Source organism: Anas platyrhynchos, chromosome 3, assembly GCF_047663525.1.
Source record: "Anas platyrhynchos isolate ZD024472 breed Pekin duck chromosome 3, IASCAAS_PekinDuck_T2T, whole genome shotgun sequence".
NCBI lineage: Eukaryota > Metazoa > Chordata > Aves > Anseriformes > Anatidae > Anas > Anas platyrhynchos.
Window position 1 is genome coordinate 113,276,861 of NC_092589.1, and position 26,756 is coordinate 113,303,616.

General features: G+C 36.0%; 1 protein-coding gene across 4 annotated transcripts in view; it reads right to left on the bottom strand.

The window, feature by feature from the left end:
* ATAD2B (ATPase family AAA domain containing 2B) overlaps window positions 1-26,756 on the bottom strand; it is an 81,470-nt gene that overhangs the window by 39,396 nt on the left and 15,318 nt on the right. For all 4 annotated transcript variants that reach the window (XM_027455574.3, XM_027455575.3, XM_027455573.3 and 1 more), the window contains exons 2-17: window positions 26,020-26,174; window positions 23,934-23,980; window positions 22,739-22,892; window positions 20,423-20,525; window positions 19,781-19,889; window positions 18,360-18,476; window positions 17,723-17,798; window positions 15,916-16,014; window positions 14,905-15,016; window positions 13,947-14,062; window positions 12,955-13,129; window positions 12,063-12,151; window positions 10,908-11,067; window positions 9,885-9,975; window positions 4,129-4,440; window positions 839-971 (exon numbers count right to left, since the gene is read on the bottom strand). In XM_027455574.3, coding sequence (XP_027311375.2) covers window positions 839-971; window positions 4,129-4,440; window positions 9,885-9,975; window positions 10,908-11,067; window positions 12,063-12,151; window positions 12,955-13,129; window positions 13,947-14,062; window positions 14,905-15,016; window positions 15,916-16,014; window positions 17,723-17,798; window positions 18,360-18,476; window positions 19,781-19,889; window positions 20,423-20,525; window positions 22,739-22,892; window positions 23,934-23,980; window positions 26,020-26,174 — 2,048 coding nt within the window. The remainder of the gene's footprint in view (window positions 1-838; window positions 972-4,128; window positions 4,441-9,884; window positions 9,976-10,907; window positions 11,068-12,062; window positions 12,152-12,954; window positions 13,130-13,946; window positions 14,063-14,904; window positions 15,017-15,915; window positions 16,015-17,722; window positions 17,799-18,359; window positions 18,477-19,780; window positions 19,890-20,422; window positions 20,526-22,738; window positions 22,893-23,933; window positions 23,981-26,019; window positions 26,175-26,756) is intronic.

Sequence of the window (26,756 nt, forward strand, 5' to 3'; positions counted from 1 at the left end):
CACAGCAAAATCTTAAAGTTTTAAAACTTTTGACCATGCACCTCTGGGAGAACTTAAATAGTTTGTAATTAAAACCTTATATTTAAGCTCAAATTTCCAGAAGTGCTGTTCTGGCATCATTCTTTAGCACACAAAAAATTTAGCATTTTTCCACAAGATGGCTCTACTAAGCAGTAAAGCTATCTACTACTGAGCAGTTCTCCTAACTTCACTTTCTTTATTAAGCAGACTCCCCACAGAACGTAGTTTAAAACTATTCTAACTAAAAGCAAAAGAAATACCACTTTCTCATTGGTAATTACTGTAGCTAATCCAATTTAAACAGGAAAGATTCTACAAAATTTCACACTTTCCAAATTTCCATGACAAACAAGGAAGAACATGTTAAAAACCCCCAAAGCATATTTATATAACCTATCCAAACAGCTGCATACACTGAAGCTCAGCAGTACTTCAGACCAAGACAACTGGTCTGACAAACAATTTATACTGTCATTTTAACTTTTCCTATGAAGTAAACCTCTAAATCTTCTCCTCCAAAACATTCCTCAATACCTCTCCTTCCTAACTCTTAGTCTTTCAAATCAATATTGTCACAAATAGAGAATTAATGTTAAGTTCCTTATTTCTAGGCCACATCTGTCTGTTGCAGGTTATTTCTGATTGCCATGTCTAGGATGTGGCCCTTCCTAAAACCATTCCCATCTAAGAACTCTTATTTGTACACTTACGTGTTTCCATCCCACAAAACCATTGCCAACACATCTTTATTACCTCTGCTGATCTAAGAATGCCATCGTTTTATCTTTCTGGTTAGAGGCATTAGAGAAACACTCACATTGTAAAATGAAGGTAGGGTTTATGTATAGCAGCTGATGACTGTTTCTTTGGTGATCCTGAGTGACAGCTCGTCTCAAAAATCGATGAAGTATTCTCATCTTCACTATCATCTAATATTAGACTTGGTACATCTGTTCCAAGAAATATATTAATTAGAGACTTATTACTTATACTTGTAACAAACAAGGAAAGGCATTACAATTTACTTCAAGGAAATTATAACACTTATTTTCAAGAGAAGACAAAAGTTACAACTATCTAAATATCAAAACACAAAATAATAGATACTTCACAAAACAGAACAAATTAAATGCTGTAGAAGTCTAATCATAATTACAATTTATTTTTAAACCATCAGGCAGAACAATTTCACAAATACAAAAAAACGTTTAACTTGTTACGCAATGCTTCCTTTAGTTTAATGTCACTGCTAATCATTCTTCAAGGCTGACATTATAAAATCTGGAATTCCTCAGATTGTATAGAATTTTGCATTTTTTTTGTTGCAAGTGCCCAAATTTTTACAGGTAGTCTTCTTCCAAAATTATTCTCAGCATCATCACCTGTACAGTGTGTGTTTCCAAGGGATTGTTTTCTATCCTCTCATAATTTGCCAAACGGATCGACCTACTATTTAACACAATCCATGCAACTAATTCCATGTTCATATCCAATACTTCGATCTATGCGAACTCCTTTTCTAATATATTAACATAATGAACTGAAATAATTTCTATATAGCCCTTCAGAAACGAAAAGCAAAAAAACCTGATCACATTCTAGAGACAGCCCAGAGGGACAAAGAACTGCTAAAAAAACACAGGTTTGGCATTAAATGAAAACAACCAGTTGGCAGAAGAGCCACACATTTGAACATTAGGTTCCCCTAAATTAGCTACCCAAGCTGCCATGGGATGAAGAGCAGACTGCTGCAATTAGATAATGGAGAATAAACCGTTGTGAGATCTTTATAAGCCCCTTGGAAAGGAAATTTGGTTGATACCCTAAATAAGCCATTCTCATTCCCTTAAGAAACCAGTCTGCACGGACGGGGTGAAAATGGCCAGTAGGAACAATGCAGATAGGAGACCTCGAGTGGAACAAAACGCTCTGCAATGGCCAGGCAGAGCTTCTGAGAGCTGCTCTGAGTCCTGCTGCTGTGGGGTGACCACCAGACATCCTAACAGTGGCTCAAGGTGGCCTCAGCCACTTTGAAAAACGGACTGCTGTGAAACAAAACCATGAAACAGAGAGACCTGAGAGTTATTCATAGATGTATCACCCACATGCTTTACCTGATCTACACAAAACCAGGTACTGCTACCCTGACCAAATGACCACCACAGACCAAAGGAATCAAGTTCAAGGCAGTGTTGACAGCGTTGGACAGGGATGCGATTTAACAGCTATGCACACAGGCTTACTGTCCCAGGAGAAATTGTTTAGAGACAAAATTTCCCACATTTAGCTGTGTGATGATGTAGGAAATTGGATTCAGACTAGGCCAAGCAGAAATAATATTCTGCTGGTACGGGAGGAGGACATGACAAATCTTTTGGTGATGCAGTCACACTTCTGACAGCCATTCCTCAGGAAGTGTAATGAAGGCTTGCAAATCCCCAGAAGCATCCAAAATTAAGACAATATCAGGAAGTATCAGGTCAGAAGCTGCTGGACATCTAACTCAGGGCAAAGATAAAAGCCCTTCAAATCAACTGGACGTAAGCCTCCTAACTCTTGGCTCACTGCAGACCTCAACAGGCAGAATTTTTGCTAAACCAAATGCAGACCATAGGCAACGTCCTATGTTCATGCATCAAATATTCTGAAACAAAACTTTACAACAAAGAGAGGGAGTTTTAATTTGATTCCTTAACAATAAGACAGTCTCCAAATGAGGCTTTACCAACAGGCTGTAAGTAGAGTGGGAGATTTGGGATTCAAGAGAGCCTAAAGCAGTCTAACCACCGCTGCAAGCTAGCTCACTTCTCCTGACCCACCACCACACACTCCCAGGCCCCATCTCATGCCAGGTCCACATCTTCAGCTATCCCCCAGTCAGCAGAAAAGTAACCCAACAAAAACACTGTTTTTGGACTAGTTGGCCAGCAAAATGATTTAGTGAAGGGCCTGACATGTCCATGAAGTATAAGGGACAGAGCAAAAATGCACAGCTGGGCTGGTGGAGGTGCAGCAGCCAGCACAAGGATCGGCCTAAGCTCCCAGGGCTGCAGACTGAAAGCATGCTCTGGAATAGGAAAAAAAAAGTTATAGTTGTTGCAGATTTGCTTTATGATCAGGCTATTTTCAAGTTAATTACACACAACCTCAAGACTGTTTATTAAGTCAGTGGGGTGACGGTGTTCCCAAATAAGAGCAATAAACAAATACATCATGATAAATAGTTATGAAAAACCAAGGTAACTTCTTCAACATTTAAATACTGAGAAGTGACCAGGGTAACTATTGAAGTATGGCCCTGGGAGCACAAAACACAGAGCCCATTGACTCTCTGCCAACCGAAACAGCCAGCAGCATTCCTTCTTACTCTCTGCTTCCTCGATGCACTCGCGATGCTCCCCTCGCAGCAGGGTTCTGGCACGCGTCGGACCCCTCAGTGCGTTGGATTTTACTCACTAATTTGGCAAAAAAGCTAACTTGACAGAACAGCAAATAGCTCTCAACTTGCTAACGCAGCAGAATCAGCTCAGAGGATCAGAAGTGCATCAGGCCCCTCTGAGGGGAGGAAAGCCTCAGGACTTTCTCGTTATCCAGCTGATGACCGTGACACAGGCTCAGGTATCTCGGCTAAGCACACGCTCACCTGCTGAGCTGTGAGCTCCCCGTACCATTCTTTTGCAGCCTGCTTCTGCCCCAGTAACAAGCAAGGAATTGTGGACAGGTAATTGACACTCAGCACAGGAACACTGATTGCAGGGCCTAACATGCTGAGCAAGTCTCTCGTTATTTTCTTTTGTTCCACCACCTGATTACACTCCATTATTTCTCATATTTAAATTTTAAGTCACTCAGGGGTCTTCCTTTTTTCTAGATGGCACTCGAGCCTATGGGATATTGGGCTGTACAAGACAGTTTATTAAATGCTACAGCAACTGGAAATCAGCAAAAATAGTTATGAAACATCCAAGCCAACTGTACTTACATTTGAACAAAACACTAAGCCAAACACACATCAGGTTAGAAAAACAAAAAATTCAGCTGATTTTTTTTCCTAAACTGAAACATGATTTGCAAAACAAAACAAATACAAACCATAAAGCCACATACCTTCACTTCTTTCACCCTGGCTGAATTCAGCATGAGGAAACACTTTGTGTAAAACCACAAGGAGGTTAGCGAAGGTACGTTCCAACAGTGGTCTGATCACAGGAGATAACGCATGTCCTGAAGATGTCACGGCACGTTGGGAAGCAGGCACAATATTCTGCATTGCATGATAAAAATCTTGTGCACTGAGAACTACTGAAGAAACATCGAGCTGTAGCTTCTGACTGCTCACATAAATCTGGGGGTAGCGTCGTCTCAGGGCAATCAAGGCAGCCTCAGTGCAAAGTGCTTTTATGTCAGCTCCACAGTACCCTAGTGCACAAAAAAATAATATATATATAGAGATATCTTCCATGAAATAGCACTGTTGTGCTGCATACATTTCAAGCACACCTGAAGCTGAAAACAATCAGTAATACTTTGTTATTAGGGTCCACAAAGCATCTGCCAAAACATGTCAGGTTGTAATCCAGTGACAGTGCTGTATACCAAGAAATTATGTACAGTTACATTGAAATATGGCCAGAAATGAATCCTGTATGAAGGTTAAAATGACCTATGTTTTCACTAGATAGCGTTTATTTTCAGCCCATTGTTTTAGGTGTGTCATCGCTCTTCCTTTTTCTTCATGCTGTCTAAAGTATGTTAGCCATTTGTAACAGGTTAGCACTTTTTTTTTTTTTTTTTTGTAGAAAAAAAGCAAAGTTTGTTATACTGGATGTTCATCAAACTATTACAGAAGGAGAAAATAAGCAGTATAAAGAAAAATGGTTAATGAATAGACTAAATAAGAGAATTAGGTTAAAAAAGCACACTATGAACCCTTGGAAAAAGCTGAACCATTACTATCATGGAAAATGTTTTAGATTTCTTACAGTTTTGTCATTTTATTAATATAACCAAGAGTAAAAAAAAAAAAATACTAAAAAGCATTAGAACTTTCATTCAGTCTAGCTTCTAAATATCTACAGGTGGCTACCAACAACTGCTTAGCCATCATTATTGAAAAACAGATTATCAAATACTGAGAGACTAAACACCTGTATCTTTTGCAGTGCTAATGGTTTGGGGTTTTTCCCTAGAGCTACAAATTAGATTTCAAGTTTTCCCCGTACCTCTTAGCAAGAGGTATTAATATGGCACCATATTTTGTAGCACAAAGGTCCATCTTTCAAAAGAGGTAAATTATTATTCCACTGGGAGCAGTCTTTTAGAGAATTACAGTCACTATAGGAAAAGGTAGTGTGTTGTATAGACATACCATCACATAAGTTCATGGTATTGCTAAAAAAAAGTGCAAGATGTACTAATTCATCAATTCCTTACATAAATTTTTCTTGATTTATTTATTTTTTTTTAACCAGAGCTTCCCCCCTCTCCCCACAAGGTGTTACACCATCCAAACTTTTTCTATGCCACTTTTGTATCGGTCTTTTGGAAGTACCAGGTCCAAAACTGGAGCCTGCCTTGCTTCTTGATTTATCTGCTGGTGTTCTTCAGGGCTACTGGCACATGTTTTTACAAAAATTAATATAGCAATGAAAAACAAAGTAGGTTCTGTACAGTGCATTGAAAAATAAGAACCAATGCAATTAAGGGAGACAGACATTCTTCCTTTCCCATCTTTCAGTTATATTTATTTGGGGGGATAATAATAAAAGATGCCAACTTTTCAGCTATAAAGATAACTCAAAGTGGATGAGACTTAAAATTCCACCTGAGTTTCTCATACATGCTTGAACGTAATTCAGGAAACAATCACACAAAGAACACCATGAACATCAGACTTATTACACAACTTTTAAACTAAGCTTTCCATTTTCACAGAAAGGTTAGTAATTTTAATTGTGCAGATGTGGTCAGCGCACATTGCAATTGTTACTTAAGAAGCAGCTAGTAATTCACACTCCCACGTCACCCAAAAATTAAATATACATGTTACATTTGAAACATGTTCAAACACATCCATTTAAATCATCAGGCAACTAATTATTCTCACTACCAAGGTGTTTTTTTTTTTTTTTTTTTTTTACTAACCCCCCATCACGAAACCAAAAAAAATTTTTCCTCTACATTTTACTTTCTTTCAACATCAGTTGTGTGTTTCTCATTTGAATTGGTCCACTTTTCATGTAACGAGCATACTGAATTAAGCAGAAGTTTAAGGGGCACTAAACCAAAGCTTAAACCAAAGATGTGCAAGAGATACATATGGAACTCCAGGGGCCTGTCGCCTTAAAAACTAGTTTAGCATCTTTGGCACAAAAGATTCAGTGGCTCAGGAGCTACGTCCTTTCCAATTTTTCTATTAATAAATGCTGTATTACCACTTTCTAACAGTCTTTTTAATCACCGCTTGTTGCATCTCCAAGGATTGGCAAAATTAGGAAATAATAGCCTGTAGCCTATTTTTAAAATTAAATTCTCAGGTGATCAGATACACAATTAGTCTCCGTTTCTATTTTTCATTTCTCAGGAGCAATTACATTTGAAGAGTAATAATTGGCGTCTCTTTCTGAGGGACTCTCTTGTGCACACTGTACATCCATTTCAGCAACAGGAAAACTGCAAAAATTCTGTATCTTGTGAAACACTGAAGAGTTTTTTGTTTCTAAGAAATAAATGAACTGATTAAGACAAGAAAAAAGTAAAGTATAGACAAAGGGAACAATAAATAAAATATGTCGCGCCAAGAGTAAATAACTTGAATTTACCTTTGTCTAAATTGAAACTTTAACTTATAACCAAGGCTCAGTGCATTTAATTCCATTTTTAAAGAATCCCACAAAGGATGATGTTCAGTTTGGTTGGCAAAACACACCGGCACACCTCAATTTAGAACTAAATTAAGTGTTCTTATCAAGAAGCCCATTTTGTTCCACCTCTAACCACAATACTGAGCTGAGTAGTTTTGACATGCAACTTTGAAAGAACAGCACAGCAAAAAAGTAGATTCCCACGTAGGTTTCCAAAGAATTTTGATCACTGAAATTTTAAAGCCATGCTCTTCTGCTTTTGTTGTGCATAAATTACACCCTCTCTAAACTTTCTTCTGCCCAATATCCACCCTAAAGTACAATAACCTGCTAAGCTAGGTCTAACATCTGGTTTATCAATCTTGACCACTTCCAATTTCTGCAGAAGAACTCCCTACAGCTCCTCCAATGGATTGCAGGGAAAGTTCATTACCAAAATTCAGTGTAAGAGAAATGAAAAGCAATGTGAACAGTAATGCTGGAACTTCCCCTTCCAACATTACACTCGGATAGGAAACAAAGATGCAACAATAAACCATTTTGTCACAAAACGCTGCTTCAAAAATAAGCACAGAATCAGATGTGCTTAGCAAGCATCTTGATGGCTTGCTTCTTTACAACTGTATCTAACGTTATTTAAATAACCCTCTTTTTACGTTGCAAAAAGATTCATCTGCAAAATGAAGGAATTCAAACCTTTTCTTTTGCTAGTGTATTTTGCTTCCTACAAGACTGTTGTTAAGTCTATCTAACCACAGAGTGCTGTCATTCTGAACGTGGACAACGAAGTAAGCACAAGAGATAAGCAAAGATTATAAAGTTTGGGATTGCTGTGGCCCACCTCCAGTGCACACCTACATGGCAAAACCAGCAGTAAGTACTTGTGCTTATGGAAGGCAGCAGTAAGACATCAGTGTGTGGTCTTCCAAGCAAGTCCATGTTCTCCCCAAAGCTGCTTCATTTTGTCTCACACTCAGTGCATTTATGTGGCCATTCAGTCAAGTGCAATCTTTAATGCTTGCATACACATACACAGAAATCTCCTAACAGGTCTACAATCCGTAACACCTTGGATAAAAATCAGCCTTCAGGAAATAATTTGTATTTTGCAAGTCCTGAGGCTTTTTGCTTGTAATTTCCTTATAGTCACACCCCCAGTCTTAAATTTCTGAGTTGCAGACAGCTGCTTCCCCAAAGTCATTTACTTTGGTAGTATTTCAGCAGTTTTCTTCATCAGGATCCACACACTCGTAGGTAAGTGTTGCCAAGTTTGCTGAACTGGAGAGAGGTACAAACCATGCTGTGCAAAAAGCCTGTTGAGTCTAGGCAGCTTTTCTGTGGGGGTACAGGGAGGGGTTTTAAATAGAAAAAAGAACTGTACACAAGAGGAAACGGATCAGTATGTACTCTATCAAAGTGACAAGTGGGCCGATGAGTTCAACTTGCACGGCCACAAAGAATCTGGAATGCCTGTTTAAATTATCAGTTGCTGCAGATTTCACTTAGAGAAACGATGATGCAATCTCAAGATGAAGAAGATAAACCATTCTTCAACTGTTCTAAAAGGTCTCTGTAATTGTCAAAAGATTTTAATCTTGATGTATGGAAACATTTAAATTCCAAGACACAGAATGGAGAAAATCAAGTGCACAGTGGCCGGACAATAGGAAAGCCAAAGGAAACAGAAAATGGTATTTCTTTCAGTTAGCTGATTTTTCCACAGAACAGGCCTTACTGAGCACAAAGAACTTCTTCCTATCGAACCTACAAATGGCCTTCTCTGTGGTCTGAAATTTAAAAAAAAAAAAAACATAATTGTTCTCAATGCAAAAATATGGTGAATTTTCAAAGGAAAAAGGGGGTTTTATCCCAACTATTCCCCTCTCTCCCAACTACGCAGCATCACGTCTTTGCACAAATCAAGCAGAATTTACATGAAATGAGTTTGGCACATGCTGTCTTATACCCGGCAAGGCTTAAATCTGGAGTTTGCTGGATAGTTATGTTTTCTCCTCACCAGAAGATGTTGAGGTCTTTGTGCATCAAAAGCGGAGGGATGCTGCTTCGATGATAGATGTCCCTGTGGATGAAGAGGATAATTCGGATGTACTGTAGCTGACTGAATGGACTGATGTTCAATTTAAAGTTCTTATTTCTCTGATGATGGATTCCAATGCACAGATATTTGAGACTGTCGTTTTTCTGAGAACTTCAGTGCTTCTCCAAGCAGATGACTGACAGAGGATGTATCTTTGCATGACAAATTGTTGAGAAGAGATTTGTAGTGCGTGTTTTAGGGTCACTTCCTCTGTTAAATTCACTATAAAAATATTTGGGTTTGTTTCTGATTAGCTTTTAAACAGCAGGTTTGTCTTGAACAACCATCCTCCATTCAGTACAGCAGGTCTTTGGGCGCTCCAAAGGTATATTTAATGTACTCATGGTGTGGCGTTTCACCCCGCCCCATCCCACCTATATCTACACTTTGGGTTTGTTCAATGCTAGCAATCTGGAAAAAAAACACCTTAACAAAGGCGGGGTAGTTTGTTGGATTTCTGTCAGAGGAGAACATGCCAGTCAGGAAAAATGAAAACTATGAAAAAAGCATGGATTTTTTTTCCTCTATATGTAGACAGAAAAAAAAACACTTCTCCCTACCCTATCTGTAGTATACTAATTTAACAGGTGGTCTACCTGAAGATTCCAATTCCCATTTCTATTTGCTTCTCTTTGTGGGTATGCATCCTATATAAGGACAAGTGGAAGTTACAGAAAGGAAAAGCGATTTTATTTTACTTTCAAACAACTACTAGCTACTCTTGTTGTATTTTATTAAGACAGAAGCACGTTTTATTACAAAAAAAAAAAAAAAGAATGTTGAAAGTACAAAAGTTTAAAAAGGTCAAAATAATAAATATCCTGATGCATTTAATATACTTTCCAAGTTTAACGCAGAAGAGAAAACATGTACAGTGAAAGTACTTTCATCATAACACTCACCAACACATTTTTCAGCAAGTTCTCCTAAGAAGGGGTCTGACAATTTGGGGTTCCAATCCCTGGTATGAATTTGTAAAATGTGCTTTCGTGCCTGATTTAAAAATAAAAATAAAAAAGTTAGCAAGCCAAACCCATGACATATTTTTAATATAGTATTTATTCAAGAAAATAGCAAGTTATTTTTCCTATTTTTGGTATGTCCTTGAGGCAGATGAGATTAAACTTTGCACTCAAAGGTCTCTTGGGAACAAAGGTTTTCCAGTCTTTTAATTTTATATATAAGCATTAATTTTTTTCAGTATAACAGTTACGCATTTTAATTGCTGTTTAATCAACATCAATATTATATATGAACTGATCAGAACTCATGTTCTAGTAGGAATTATCTTAATTTTATAATTGAATCTGTAATTGCTCTATCTGTGATTAACAGCTTCTACTGTCAAATGCCTCACCAATTAATATTTTGCTGAGTAGCATAGTGCATACACATGAAGTTGGAAAGTATTTCATTTTAAAATTGTACAGAATCCAAATACATTATCTACATGTACAGTATGGGTCTTTTGAGTATAAATTCAGGCAATACTTTGGCTGAGTTTTTAAAAATCTAGAATAGGGAACTGAAATATTCCTGGCACAAACAATTTTTGATTCTACATGTGTAATTTTTATGTGCTTTGCAGTATACATGAAGATATTTTCTGCTACTCTAACACTTCCTAAACCCAAATATTCAGGGGTCCTAATACAGATCGATACAAAAAGAAGTTTTTAGCTAAGCAGTTCAGTTTACTGCAAACAATTTGCCTCTGTTATTATTTTTAACTATATTCTGAAGATTTCAAGCTCAATACAACTTTACATACATTTTTAGTAAAAACACATTGATAGTGTCTTCATAAAATTTAACGTACTTGTAAGAACTGATGGAAATTAGTATTTCATAAGTTTGGTTATTGACATTTAAATGTGTAATGTACAAAAAAAGCTCATTAATAAATCTACTTTGTTAAGTTTTACCTTTTGATCAGGCAAGTTGAAAAGAAATTCCCTGTCAAAACGACCAGGTCTCCTGAGTGCAGGATCTATAGAATCCAGTCTATTTGTAGCACCAATTACAACTATTTCACCTCTATTATCCAGTCCATCCATGAGGGCAAGAAGAGTAGACACAATGGAGCTAAAAGAGAGTTTTCAAAAAAAAAATATATATAGGGAACACTGTAATAGTTTCCTGTTTCAAATAGCAACATTTATAGCTTCAAAAACATGTTAAATTGAAATAAACCACATAACTGTTTCAAGTCTCAAATCAACAGAGTCTTTTGATTTAATCTGTATTAGATTTAGTATTACAACTCCAGTAAGAACTACAAATTCAAACTTCCTCCTTTATATCTTTTGGGGAATGAGAACTCAGCAAACTATTTGCTGTGTCTCTGAAAAAATCTCTTCCATTAACAGCATATGCACCATGTCATTTAGAGTTACTGTAGCACCAAGCAAAAGAAAGGTGCATCAAGATAAAGCCACATGTTTCCCATAACCTAGTCTGCTGTCCCCAAAGTCTCCTTCCTGTTCTCCTTATTTGATTTGAAGGAAATCTATATACAAAATGCCACCACCCATAAAATGCACTGTTTTTTCATTGTGATAAAAAGCACGGCAAAATTGAGATTGAAGGCAATCAGAAAGACAAGTACATCAAAAAGCAAACTTCTACAAAAATGTTTCCAAAAAAAAACATGATAATGGCAGTAACTCAGGATAAATTTCCGTATCATCCAGTATCAAAAGGATGGAGGTATTCAGTTCATTCACAAAACATTACAGTTTAAAATTTTAGAATAAAAGTGTTTTCAACAGGTTATTCCATTGGCATGGTAACAGAATCTGTTTACAGTATAAAACCAGCAAGCAAAGGGAAAGCTATGGAAATCTTTAGTTGATAATACAGCTGAAAGGTCACTTCCACTAGAAGCTGATTCCCAGCAAATTGCAGTCTGTCTGAAAATCTGAAAAGGTGACTTTCCAGAACATAAAAACTCAATCTGTCCTTTCTAGTGTAACTACTGTTAGGCAAAAGTAAAAATCCTTCTTGGAAATTGAATAAAATCATACTTTAGAGTTTACCAAGATAATGTATTTTCCCTGGTAGCACATGAAGAATAGTACCTGTGAATCTGATCTTGTCTACTAGAACGAACTGGAGCCAAGCCATCTATTTCATCAAAGAAGATTATAGAGGGTCTCATCAAGTATGCCTGGTGTGCAAAAAAATTGAATTCACTGTTAATTCATAGTTACTCCATTAACACTGAAAACAGTTTATTTTGATTACAAAGCGATAACATGCTAAACTAACACACATATTGAAATACCCATGGTAAAAGGTGTACTCTGAAAACAAAACTGAATTTTCAACTACCGTACTACTTTGGACAAAGCAAAAAGACTGCATTCTCCTTTGAATAAGCAAGATGGCACCAGTGTATCAGTTTTACTGTGTTTGGGAGATTGAAGACAGCAAAGAGAACGTAAACTGAGACACCTTATACTCAGTTACAGAAAACATCATCTTATCTGCCCATTATCCGTTTGTTTGGACATGTCTGAAAACAGCTTGTTTGAGCAACTACGTTTCACTGCTTTATGTGACTCTCTTCTGTCCATCACCTTTCAAGCCAAAAAAGGATAATAAAATATACATAGCAGATGCAATCCTGCATCCTCCTTTAAGGAGCAGATCTTGAACATGCCAGCTAAACTCAAACTCACTGATTTACATTAATTTTTTTTCAATTTTCACCCAAACTACTTTGTCTATTTCATTAATGGACAAGTTCAGGAACGTTTTCTTCTCAGTTTTCAAAGTCAAAAAATGTTGTCATTTCAGTATTCCTTCATTATTTCAACTAAATATATAACTTGGACAAAGCCTGTCTGATTAACAAAAACATTTATTTAGTTTCATTTGCAAATAATATGGACTGCCTAGAACACAGTGCAGCAACAAAACAAAAAAGCACACAGAGAATAAATATTAAAAATATGCATTTTTTCTAACCTGATCAAAAAGGAGTCGAAGCTGACGTTCAGATTCACCAACCCACTTACTGAGACAGTCTGCTCCTTTCCTCATAAAGAAAGCCACCTTTTTGTCTCCTTGACTGCATTCATTAGCTAGAGCTCTAGCTACCAAGGTTTTACCTGTTCCAGGAGGACCATAGAATAAACAGCCCCTGAAGATAAATGGATCAACACAGTCACAAACTTATTTTACGTCTCCTGAAAAACTCCAAGTCAAATTTTATAATGAAGACAGGGAGCCTGGAGAAGAAAGACTTAAGTTCTATTATTATTACATAGCATATTCAACATGACTTCTTAAGACATGTATGTTTTATGCTTTCATATCAGCAGATCTTTGCTTTGTAAAGCACATCAGTCAGAAGGATCTTAAGCTTCCAAAGGATTGTTTTACTCTAGTTAAATACCTCCTGAAATAGTATATCTTTGTTACTTCAGTCAATTTTTATTACTTCTTTGGAGTGAGGTTATTTCCTTTAAATGACAAAAATATCTCAAAATTTTCAATTTACTTATATATACCCATTTAAATCTCTAACTGAAGTGACTGATTGTCATTAAAACCATAATATAACGTTACTGAGATTACTTCTATAAAAGAAACATGAGCATTTAGCTTGGTGTAGTCAATTATTTGATAACAGTCATTTGATAATTTGATATATTTATTGATAATAATTGTATTTATTGATAATAAAGTCAAGGTACTAAGGCTGCCTTAATAGAACACTTGAGAACTCTTTCAACAAAATCACAAAGAAGTTTGCCTTACCACAAGAAAAGTAAACTAGATTTTTGTACTCTTCATCACTGCTTATTGTATTCTGATAGACAAGTGGAGTTACAGACATGTAAGTCTATTTGAACTGTAAACACTTCAGGGAAAGAATAAGTCTCCTATGTGTTTTCAAAGGAAGCATACTTCAGAGTTTAATGAAATCAAAATACAACAAGAGCAAATATACCTACCTTGGTGGCTGGATTTTGAATTTTTCAAATATTTCTGGATAGAGAAGAGGAAACACTACCATTTCCTTAAGTGCAAGGATGTGATGGCTCAAACCCCCTATACTATCAAAACGCACCTTGGAAAAAAAGCAAAGTCCATATTAGCAATGGCTTTTCACAAAAAAAACTTTACTTATAAACCAGTGCGTTTGGAAAAAGAATTGCAAATAGCAATGCATTCATCAAAAATGAATGAAAAGACGTCTCAAGTATAAAAAAGTTGAGAAAGTTAATTCTCAGTTACCCAGGTGACTGGTTCACAAACTAACTGTGCCAGGGATGCCTGGACAGAAATCCAGCCCACGTTGGAGAGCATTTTTAAACCCAGGCACACTGTAACATAAATATACTTGAAATACTTCTGGACGGTGGTTCAGCTCTACTACTAATGCAGCAGCTTCTCCACAAACATGCATCATAAACTAGTGTACATCGTTTCTAAATTTTATTATTATTTTTTTGCTAAGCCAAGCTGAGGGTTCCTGGACTACATTCTCTTTAGTCGGATTTGTCAGCAAGGATACTGAAGATCCACACAAACATCCTGACTGAAGTCCACACAGTACCAACGTTGCTAGCACCATGGACAACCCCAGGTGGTCAATACACCTGTTTCTGCACTGCTCAGGATATCACAGCTTCCACTATTACAAGTAATCAAAAATTGGCTGTAAATAAAGAAATACAGCTGAAAAATTGGTATTTGAGCTGATCGATGGTATGTATGCAGCCTGATGGGCAGCTACAGGCCAAAAGCAAATGCTTTATAGCCCAAAATAATAAACAGACAACAGCTTTAGAACAATTAAAATAGAACAATGAGTATATAATGAATTAACTTCAACTCTAATGAGAAACTACGGTGAATTCTGCTTATGCATAACTGGGGGAAGGAAAAAGAAGTTTTAACTGAACGTACCGATTTATCAACAATCATAGGGTCAACATCAGCCAAGCTTGCCCCAACTTTCACACGTTCTCGTAGGATTCCACTAGCTAAGTCTTCCGCTCTGAAGTTTAAAGGTAGGCACCTGTTCAACCACAACAACAAAAAATATTGTTCTGTTTTAGTATTTTTGAGGGAATGGACAGAGACAAGAGATTGGATGGCTTCCTCCACTAAATTAAAACAGACATCAAGCTAACCAATTTTCATCCAATCACTTAAACTTACTCATCCAATTTCAAAACTATTACTAAAAAAAAGTTAGTTATCAGACTGAGATAAAAGAATTATAGAACTAGTTCTTCTGTGTATCAATAAAAACAGAGAGTACCTAAGAAAAACCTTCCTGGTTTGATGAGGTAACCAAATTTATCTTTTTATTTTGGTAATTATTGTTCCAGATCTGGTAGTTCCTTAAAGATAGTGTTATGCCTGCATATTATGTATTTCATTCTGGAGAGCAAGACTGAACGCTATTTTGATTTAACACAAAAAAAGGTGCACTCTCAGATCATCCTTAATCATATGCACCTGATTCAGTTTCTCAGCATATTCAAAGAAGCTTCAAGTCCTTACACAGGTATTAAACCAGGCAAAATACACAGAGTAAGGGAGAAAGAAAGGTACCAGTAACAAACCAGTTACACTTGCAATTACACTTTTGATAGTTGTACATGTCTTTGGAACTCATTAGGACGGAAAAAGGAATGATATTGCAAGCGAGAGATGGAAAAAGAGCATAAAAAGAAAACAGTTTTTTTAATCTTTGGATCTTTTTTATCACTACTGCTAATCATCTCTTCAAGACTTCAAAATCTACGTTAATATATAAGTAGCAATCCTCCTACACTATTGCTGCAGGCAATCCAAGGTAGAATCAAAAAAGTCTGCAGAACCGATAGAACACTAACTTATTTTCAGCAGATTATTTTCTGCTGAATAATAAAAATAAAACACTCCTAAAGACCAAAGATATTTTGATACCTATTTCTTGCTCTGGCCATGCTTTTAGATTTTCTTCTTTCAAAACGTTCTTCATCTGACGAAGTGGTATCGCTGCTGTGAATGGCATGCTTCTTTCTCCTATTTAAATAGCAAAATAAATACAAAGCTCAGTCCTTTTCACAGTTGTACAGCCTGTTTTGATTTTTTTATAAAAACAAAATTGTAATATCAAATACAGTACTGTTCACGTTTAACACACACATGCAAACTTTTGTTTTATTAAGAAGATATCAAAATACCCGGGGAGCAGGAGGGAGGGAGCAGGGCAGAAACGTCATTTTTACTGTCTCAAGGATGTCCAATATCAACATGAACATTCCTATAGCAGTAGATCCCTATAAAATCCAGTCCATGTGACTTCAACAAATGTGACTAAGTATTCAGTCCTTACATTGTTGAGTTCAAACAGCTATATAGAAACTTCCAACCTTTAGCCAACTCTATCATAACAGAAATATCAAGGTCTCCTTACTCGGTTTGATGCTTTCCTCTATTCTTTTAAAATATTCCATACTTCCTAAAGCATATGCTCTCTTTTTATGAGGTTAAAGCAGAACAGCAGCAGGTTTACAAAGTATTACGCTAGTTTAACTTCTGAATCTAAGTAAAATTACTGTTCAAAGTATGCGTGACCCATTTCTTATTGTAGTATGACAGTATTTCAGAATACTCTTTCAAAATACTAGATAATGCATATTATTACATCCTCTCTACTCAAGAATACTCGTGCATGTGAAAAAGCTCTTTTTTTGCATGAACTAAGAAGAATGAGCTAATAGGAAAACTAATGTCTTTTTAGTGAATATAGTGAGAGTTTCATAATTTGTATGAACATGATAATACATTGATGAGCTATTTTTTGCCAAAGGAAAATTAGGCAAAACAGTTTTCAGCAAAATGATCAAAAAATAAGTGCATTTAAAAATGTATCAAAAAGAACATTATACAACTGGGGAGAACTTCTACAGGAGTGTAAAATACCCAGAGAAATACAGATAAAATTGAAGAGAAGCAATAAACATGTTAAAGCTAAAGCGATAATTGCCTCCAAACTCTTTACATCTTACTAGCAATTAAAAGTTCAGAGATCATCCAACAAAACATACACTACAAGCAATAAAATTCTCCTCAAAATTATACATTATTTATATTACAAAGAAACTTGTAGAACCCTAAGATCCTGCTACAGAGTTAAATTTTTTTAGGCTTTGAGTAAGTTTGTTTTTACAAAAACTCATCTATTTTGTTAAATAAAGCTTTTTGAGTGTTCACAAGAGAACTCTACGTTACAGACTTCTTTGACACGAAAGATCCAAGTCAAAAATCATGTTTGGTTAACTTTACGTTAAATTGCTAATACTACTCAGGTGGAACTTTAACTAGAAGAAAAACAAACAAACAAAAAAAAACATTACTCTCACTTAGTTTTTCTTGTAGAATAGAAAATGGACATTATCTAAACTGCTGCTTTGGAACTGAACACTACATAAAAGCCTTTACAGAAAAACCTGGTGTGCAGAGCAGAATTCTTGTTTCAGTACTGGCAAAACAACCATTTCCAGTCACTTTCCAGACTGCTCATCACAAAGCTTCTAAAAAAAGTTTCATGAAATGCTGTGAAATTCACTTCTGTATGCTGATCAGGATTTGAACCTGAGATACAATTCAAGATCCATTCATATTCATGAGTGAAAACATACAACTCAAGAATATTTTGAAAATCAGAAGCTAATAGGACCATACCTAGGGAGAGTAAACAACTACGTACCAAAAGACTGACATTTACCTGATATGGCTTCTTCTCGCAGGAGATCTGTGAATATCAAATAGTGTATTTTCCCTCTTTTTTTGGTGAGCTGGCACTGAGTAAGAGAAGTTACAGGTTTGTAACATCAGTTAAAAAAGAATGAACTAATCTAAATGCAGCTGCAAAAATAGTAGATTATTCCCTTACCAATAATTTTATCACTGTTTTCTCCATTAGCTCAAATTAAGAAAAGAAATTTCTCATCATTGCAAAATGTGGCAACCGCCGCTATGCAATTTCTCTAGTTATGAATTAGTTTTATCACTCAAGAGGCAAAGAAATCAGCAGCTTTGCTATGTCATTATTTATTAGATGGTGGAGTTCAATTTTTGTCAACAAATTCTTTGCAACCCTGAGCCCAGTGTATGACAGTATGTGCAAAGTCCAATGAGGCAGCTAGCACAAGAGATACTACCAAAATCCACATTTAACCACTGTTCTCAGTAGTCACATTCACATGGTGAACTAAAACAGAGGCAAGAATGAAAGTCACTGAACACTGCATGGGAGCTCTTTTAGGGATAAGGAGCAGTTATCCAATTTCCCTTCCCACACCCGTGGTGTTTCCTGGAAGTCAGAAAAGCAGAACTGTACAAGCACTGTCTTAGTTACTCACCTATTGGAGGGGCCTGATATCTTTCAACAGTTTTTCTCTGTCTTAGATTATACGGTCGGTCGTTTTCTTCTCCTTCAGCTTCTTCTACTTCGATATCTCCATCTTCTTCCTGAGACTCTGTTGGGGAGGGTGGGGGGTGGAGAGAAAATTTCAGAAGTCATCTTCTTGATGCCTGAACTATCCTCACCCTAAACATTTTAATGGCCATTGAGAACTATTCCCCTCCTACTAATTAGCACTGATTTGTAAATCACTAGGAATTTGAAGACCAAGACAAATCTACAGACTATTGTAAAAACTTCTTTCAGTTTCCCACAGAAGGTTCTGGAAAAACAACAGAAAGAAAAGTATAACCAAATTAGTTTTAGCTGTGAACTGCAAATATCTGTCATCTGTTTCCTTCAGTAATTATCCTTCAAATTAAGAAAATGCCTTTCTTCTCTCTCTTTTCCCATAGCTGCCTGGGAAAATCAAATATTTGACATAGCACAAAAATAGCTCTAATTTTAAGTTCCACAGTATCACTTTTACACAGACCAAAGCAACACACTATAATAAAGTTACCACATAGATCCATCTATTAATATGAACACTATTTCTGTCCCTGGACCTCAGAATTAAGACTGTGTTCTTACTAACTAGAAAAGACCAAATAACCTACAGCAAGGTTTTAGTTCAAAATCAAAAGACACTACACTGTGTCCTGTATGGATCCCTTAAGTCAAGTTTGAGTCTGGTTTCCTAAGGAAACCAAGCATGCTGTTGATCATGCCATTAGAGTTGGCCATTATGCCTTCATTCTCTAATAAATTTTAACCCACTGGGCAATTTCAAACCATTTTTAAAAGGAATTCAGAATTTCAAATAGAATAGTTTCTATACATTTTCTAAAATTTAGTAGATGGGTAGAAAATAGAGACTTTTAATTAATATTTTCATTAAAAGTAAGATGCAGAGATGACAATTACACAGTCTTTCTGGTAACAGTCATCCACTGTATGAGAAATAGCGAGTCAATTAGAACATGCAGAGCTGTGGGCTACATGTACCACATCCTGATTTCAACACAGAGGACTGTTACAGGGAATATGAGGAAAGTTTCCATTATTTTTGTATTACAGGAAACAAGAGGAAGGGAATGTAGAATACACGTATTTAGAAACCAAGCTTTTTTCTACTTATTTTAGATAAACTTGGATTGCTTTGTTTAAAGAAAACTATTTGTAGAGATCCCTAAATTTTAACTTTTTCGGTGTTTACTTACCTACAATACTTTTATTAATTGGTCAATTAAGTAATTCCAAATCCAGATCCAAAACCAAATTATTTTCTGTAGTGTAATATATTGCTATTTTATATTCAGGAGAGCTTTGTTGTACAGTTATTTCAGACAAAGCCTTATAATCCTATACAATCCATACCTTCTTCTTCGCCTTCTGTGGACACTTCGTGGTGGTTCTGAATCCCATAGCTATTTCTCCTCAGTGATTTCCTCCTCCTTTTCACTCGAGAATACATATCCATGTTTTCCTGTAATAAAAGTAACATACATCCCTGTCAGTAACTGTCCCACATGACTTACGTTGTTTGCCCACAGTTCAGGAAGTAATACTACATACAATTTCTAGCCCCCAACTGTTTTTTCAACAGAGCCTTCCACAAGTAGGCCACAAAAACAATATTTTCAAATTTAATGGGTGGTAAAATAAACCCCTCTATACTATCTAATACATACTGATTAGTATGAGGCTACTTTAGAGAACAAAGTAGATAACAGCCCGTGGTCCTGTTTTCAGACTACCTGCATGTGCTTCAAACCAAAGGAGGACCACCACAGCACATCATGAGGGCATGGCAGTCAATTCATCAGATTTAACATTCTACCAACATACATACCACTTCTGTGAATTTTCTTCTGAGTTTTTCAAGTTTTTTAATGTTATCTGCTGATGAGGATCTGAAACCTTTTGGCAGAGCTACCAACAAAAGCATGGGAATTACAAAAACAAACATGTTCCCCTTTTCATAGTACTTTTATCCAAGAGATGAGACACTGCACTTACGAATTCTGTATCTGTCCACATTCGCAGCCGCTCTACTTCCCCAGACCGCCTATTTCTCCTGATGTTAATATTATCCATTTCCTGTAGGACAGCTTCGGCAGTACTAAAATATATGCAACAGTTAGCAAAATAAATAGAGAAAACAATAAAAATCAGCCTTAAAATAGTAGGCATGCAGAACTTTCCACATAGTACGCAATAGCTTAACATATCTATTTTTATGGTCTGTTATGGCTATTCCAAGGTCTGCAAGCTGACTAAATATAAAAATGGCTTAATATGTGAAAATTTTAAGGTCACTTCCTGAATCTATCAGTTAAGTACAACACTAACTGCAATAAAGAAAATTGAAAGATGAACCTACAGAATATAAACTAAAAAGTATGCATAAGAAGAAGTGCTAATGCTATGGGTTCAAATTAGGTTATAATGTTTTCCAGTCTATTTTTGCTCAGTGCAGATTGTAGCATACAAATTTGTAACTGATTAGGAAGGTGTCAGATCTGCAGAGTAAGATAGTAAAGCTTTTTATCCACTAATTATTATACTGTGAAAGCAGTCAATGTCTCCACCCTGTAAACTACATATTCTCCTACCCTGGTCTCAGAGAGACACCAATAAATAAAGGATTTTTACTGTTAGATCAGTAACACCTAGAGCTTCAACGTTCGTTATTTGAGCTCATTACTCTACCACTTCTCATCTATTATTTAATTAGACTACATTTTCATTATCTGAAGCATTTGTAAACAGATTGCAAAACAATGCTGGTATGTGAATTAGAACCTTGTCCAAAACACTTTATTGCTAAGGAAGAAAACAACAGGGAATTACGCAAAGTAAGGCAAATATTTGGCCACCTGCTCTGACCACCTATTTACTGCTCTCTATGGTGATTGTAATAGATTTCCTCTGGAATTCTACTATAACTGTATAGTAATTGTAAGAAGGCAGAAATTTTCACTTCCTTCCTTTCAAGCTGTTTAAAAGTAAATCTGAAGAGTGAAACCCTGCCTAGAAAGTAGTCCATGGAAGCTCAGGCCACGGATGTCAAAAAAAGTAAAGATTTTGTTGTGAGTGCCCTTCTCCATTTCAAACAATTCTTCTCAAGTATCTGTGATGTGTGACATTTATTACTTCAAGTAAAATTATGCTATAACTCAGTATCAAAGAAAACAGGGCTGCGGGTCGGGGGTTAGAGAAATCCACCCACTTTGCCAGGCAAGAATAAACTAAACAATACTTAAATCACTGCTGACAGATGTTTATCTAACTCATTCTTAAAAACCTCCAATGATTATTGGACACACTGTTATCAGTAGAAGTTCATGTAGATTTTGAGTACCATGATCTTATCAAATTACAATCTTCATGGTAGACTTTTTCCTATTGTTGATAAGAGGGGGGGGAAATTGAACTGCAACTAGAAAAACAAATGTAACTGAATATAAATTTGTAAACTGATACTAAGTAGTAGGTAAATTGAAAAGAATGTTTAATTAATTAAAAATTCAACAGAATACATTTAGCAATAAAGATCATACTTGGCAATTAAATGTTTATGCATAAATAATTTTTCAAGCACTAGCAAGCAATCTCTCACAGATGTGCCTATTAAAATCCATTTTACAGGTGGGAAAGTTGACACACATTAAGTGACCTGCCCAGGGCCACACAGAAATAATATTTCACCAAAATATTTCTGGCTCCCATTCCTATGCTCAGACCAGACCGTGCCTCCCTCTCTGACCTACTTTGTCTGCACAGTAAATGTCAAAAAGTGACACCAATCCTGTGTGAATTACTAACAAATGGTAAAAAAAAAAAAAAAAAAAAAAAAACGAAAACAAATTAAAAACAACAAAAAAGAAAGCTACACACTTTTGATATTTTATGATCAAAATCATACAGGCAAGATATAGAAAGCTTTCCAAGTGCTGTTGCTAATTACTACTTTACATCACATTTAGGTATCACTACATAAACAGGTTACTAGGAGACAAACCAGGGTGTGGATTTTCAGCACGTTAGGCACTCTGCAGTAACTGCCAACACACACGGTTTTATCCAGGGGTAAACACAAAGCAGCTTACTCCTCAGCACAAGCCCAGTAAGCTACTTTGCATTTAGTGCATGGGTAACGTTGGCAGTGGCAGCACAGGAGCCAGCCTTTAACTCACACCACGACCTGGCTTGCCTCCACGCTGTTACGTTCTCACAGTCAAACACAGAGATGGCACTGGAAGACAGGGTTTTCTAACTTCATTAAAAATCATCACGATGCTTTGTGAATACAACTGAAGTATCCCCACATACCTGTTTACTAGCTGATCAAACAATAAACTCTGATTCAAAGTTTCAAATCTGTTTTTCCTGGACCGACAACTTTTTCTGACTTCTATATCTCCGTTTATGCAAGCATGGTCCCCATCTCCCTTTTTTTCCCCTCGAAGGGGATGGCTTTTGAGAGCTAAGAGAAATTTGTATTACTACTTTAAAATGCAGGAAACAACATTTTCACAAACAAGAATTAATAAGCAGAATACTTAACAAGAACAATATACCAGAAGTAACTAAGGAGCACAATACGAGCACCCTTATATACACTAAAGAAATATATATAATTCCTATCAAAATTGTTTTTCAAGCTATTTCTTCAGATTTGAGCTTGTGTCCTTATATTATAGATCTTATTTTAAGATAAAAATTTGATATTCAAATAGCCACTCAATATTTTTTAAGTCAACATCAATACTAAAATGCACACTTGGCCCCCAGTTTCAATTCTGAGTCCTCCAAATGCAATATCAAAAGGTCAGATACAACACATTGATTTCACAAACAATGTACCAGCTACTCTGTACAGTGCCAAACAAAAAGGGATCCCACTCCTGATTGTTCCTTAGGCACCACAATAAATAATAAAAAAATACCAAAAATGCTTAATGAGTTAACATTTACAGAGAGTCAACACAGAATTAAATGAGACCATTTATGAAAAGGGGACATGAAAGACAGCATGGTTTTAGCTGAGTTATGAAATGAGATGGTGAGTTTGAACAGTAGAAGCAAAGAGGAAAGCTGTTCCAAGGTAGGAGGAGCTGCAGACAAGGCAGGTCTCTCTAGAGCAATAACGGAGTAAGTAATGTTAAGAACCACAGAAGGCCAAATCTTAAACGAGCAAAAAGAGTAAGTAAATTAAAGAGACCAGCTGGGAGAGGAAGGCCAAAATTAGTCCCTAACAGTAAATTTGGTAATTAAGGAAGACATCGAGATCATGGCCAAGAGGTCTGAATTGAGAAGAGAAATGGAATTTCATCTGAGAATGTTCCCCATGTCCATAGAGAGCATCCAAGATGTTGACAGAAGGAAACTGAGCCAAAACAGTAAACTTTTGGGTCAAAACGAGTAATCAGTAAAGTTATTAAGAATATATGCAATGGAAAACCATTGACATAAAATCGTTAAATGTAAAAATGGATGCTAAAGGTTTTTTCTATAATACACTTACATAAGCTACGTCCATTTGGTAGTGTAGCACCAGGCTGAGAAGTTAACCTAGGAAACAATTAGATTAGAAAAACAAATCATGTTTTCATTTCTTAGCCAAGCAAAAGTTACACAATGAAAATAAAACTTTAAAAGTTAACTCCAACTTAAAAACGTTGCACAATAAACCATGACTTCAAAACCTTTGTGAAACTAAGAGCAGATTCTTAGTCTCTGAAGTCTGCTTCATGCCCAACACTGGAATGAGGGCAAAATTGCCAAAACCCATTATACAAAACCCCCCAATTATCCAAACATCTTTTTTACTAGTCCCTTCTTTTTAATTAGTCCCCCTCTATTAATCTCTGATAGTCTTTATTTTTAAATTAACTTTATTCTACTATTTCATAGATTGAGAAAAAAATGTATCGCAGAGTTCTCTGAAATTTTACTGCATAAACAGTTGTTCACTTTTTCTCTTTAAAAATTAAAAGTCTTATTTATGAGACAGTCTGAGAGAATCTTGAGCACAGAATACAAATGAACAAGAACTCTACAGCTATTGACAGACTGTTAACAGAAACTTGTCAATACCGTTACACGAAAAGGGAAAATAAGTCACACAAAAGGAAAAAAATATATTTTAATCTCTCTTCCACCCTCAGAAACACCAAGTATTTTAGAGACAAGTGAGCTATGGCATTTAGTGCATAGCACTACTGGATAGGAAGGAACACCCTGTTATCAAACTGAAAAGCTAGAGTGAATTTGATGGGGAAGATGAAAAAGAGGGGAAATCTTAGTAATACTAAATGAATTTAAACGTGACCAAGAATTAAACACACCACAAAGAAATCATCTTAATAAAGAATAAAAGAACAATGGGCTTCTACTATTATTTTCCTAAGAAATGTGTAACACTTATGAAACAAAGGTAACCTAAGGATTTTTGCAAGGGTTGGGTAGCAACACAGAAAGCCACGTTTACATATCATGTGCACATCCAACTTTCCAGTAATGTTTCTCTGGTCAGATATTTTAAGTTTTTTTTTTAGAAACCACAACTGAAGAAGTGAAATTTGGTTATAATGAAGGTTTAGCAACAAAACTCTTGGGAAAAGTCTTAAAGACTCAAGATCATTATTAGGCCCAGCGCTTTGGATTTTGGCAGAAAACAACCAAAAAATCTCATACGCATGGACATGTCACAGCACTTCCTATGTAACAACAAAAGCTTTGGCATCCTGACCAAATTTCATTTGACACAGCGATCTAAATTCTCCCAGCCGCATTAAGAATTTTTTCATCTCTTTGCATAAACAGAAAAAAAATAATCTGTTTTAAGGTTTATATAGTTTCGAAATACATCATCCTAGCAGATGACTGTCCTGTAGTGAATTGAAGTCATTCTTTTATACCAAGTGTTGTAAGAACTCCAATTTGTTTATAAACACCAAATATTACCTACAAAGGAATCACTATTAACTGAATGTTAATGGCCCAGGAACATACAGTCTATAATGTTGCAATTACCTGTAATCTTGTGAACACAAGAATGCTTTTGAAAATATTATTAATCAATAGTTAGAAAATGAAATAAATTACTCCTCTTTTGACTTATAAAAATATGGCATGGTTTAGACTTTAATTAAACATAGTAGTTTACTTCAGTCTTTATAGCCAAATGGGGAAAAGAGGCTGAACATGACAATGGAGAGAAACTTGACCATTATTTATTCCTTAAAGACAGCAGAAATACTGATTTCTTTATTAAAATGTCATGTCTTCTTATAGACAAAGTACACAAAAATACCAATTAAGTCACTAAATTTGGATGTATCAGGAATCTAGAATTCAGACTGCATATGAAATAAAAATTACTTTCCATTTTAGCACACATTTGCATAGAAAGAAAGCACAGAGATGAGAGGACTGATATAACCCCCGTTCCTGGAGCCTTAAAATAACAAGGAAACTATATGAAATAGCATGCTTCAAAAATACACTCGAGTGTAAGCTGCAGCTCACTGCAGAAATAGAGGAAGCGAGTCAAAAATATGGGAAAATCTGACAGAACTTCATTTTTTTTTTCTTAGTAACCAAGTTACCTGGACTGTCCAGTTGAGATGCTCCATTCCTCTCGCTGCCCAGTGCTGCGTGATTTTGACTTGTCTTTGCACACAGGATCAGCATGTTTTGAGGTACGTTTGGCAGGAGGAGATATGTGGCTATCGCTCAAACTACCATCACTGCCTTCATCTTTCTGAAAAGAAAAAAGGCATCAGACCATGCTTAATTGGCTCATTTTTATATGCCCTTGTAGAAAAAAAAAAAAAAGAAAAATAAGCTTGGTAGAAGATAACCTTAGTTAATGGAAACACAGTCAGGTGTAACTGATGATAAATAAAGCCAGGCACTTTGAGGGCTAAACTCACTCCCCTGTCAAACTCTCAGTGTTTGGCTTGCCCAAAACATGAAAAATATTTATTCTGAAAACTTTACTGGAAACTATAAGGACATTTTCTTTGAACTATTAAGTGTTTGTGTATTTGAACCTTTTTTTCCTGAACAAGCATTCTGGTTCTCTGACCCATTGCACTTTGTATTTCCTACATGACGCTGCCAGCCCTACCCTACTTGAAAATGAATTAATAGTGAGATAAAGAGAAAAAAGGACTGAGGAAAGTTAAGATACTTAGAAACACGGCATGAATTTATCCCACTGATGTTATCTTTGTACTTAAAGTGCTTAAACAGTCACATTACACTCTTCTGTCTTGCAGGAGTTTTGCAATACCTTCCTTCTACTGCTAAACAGGCAACTGAGGAGCCACTGAACGCAGAC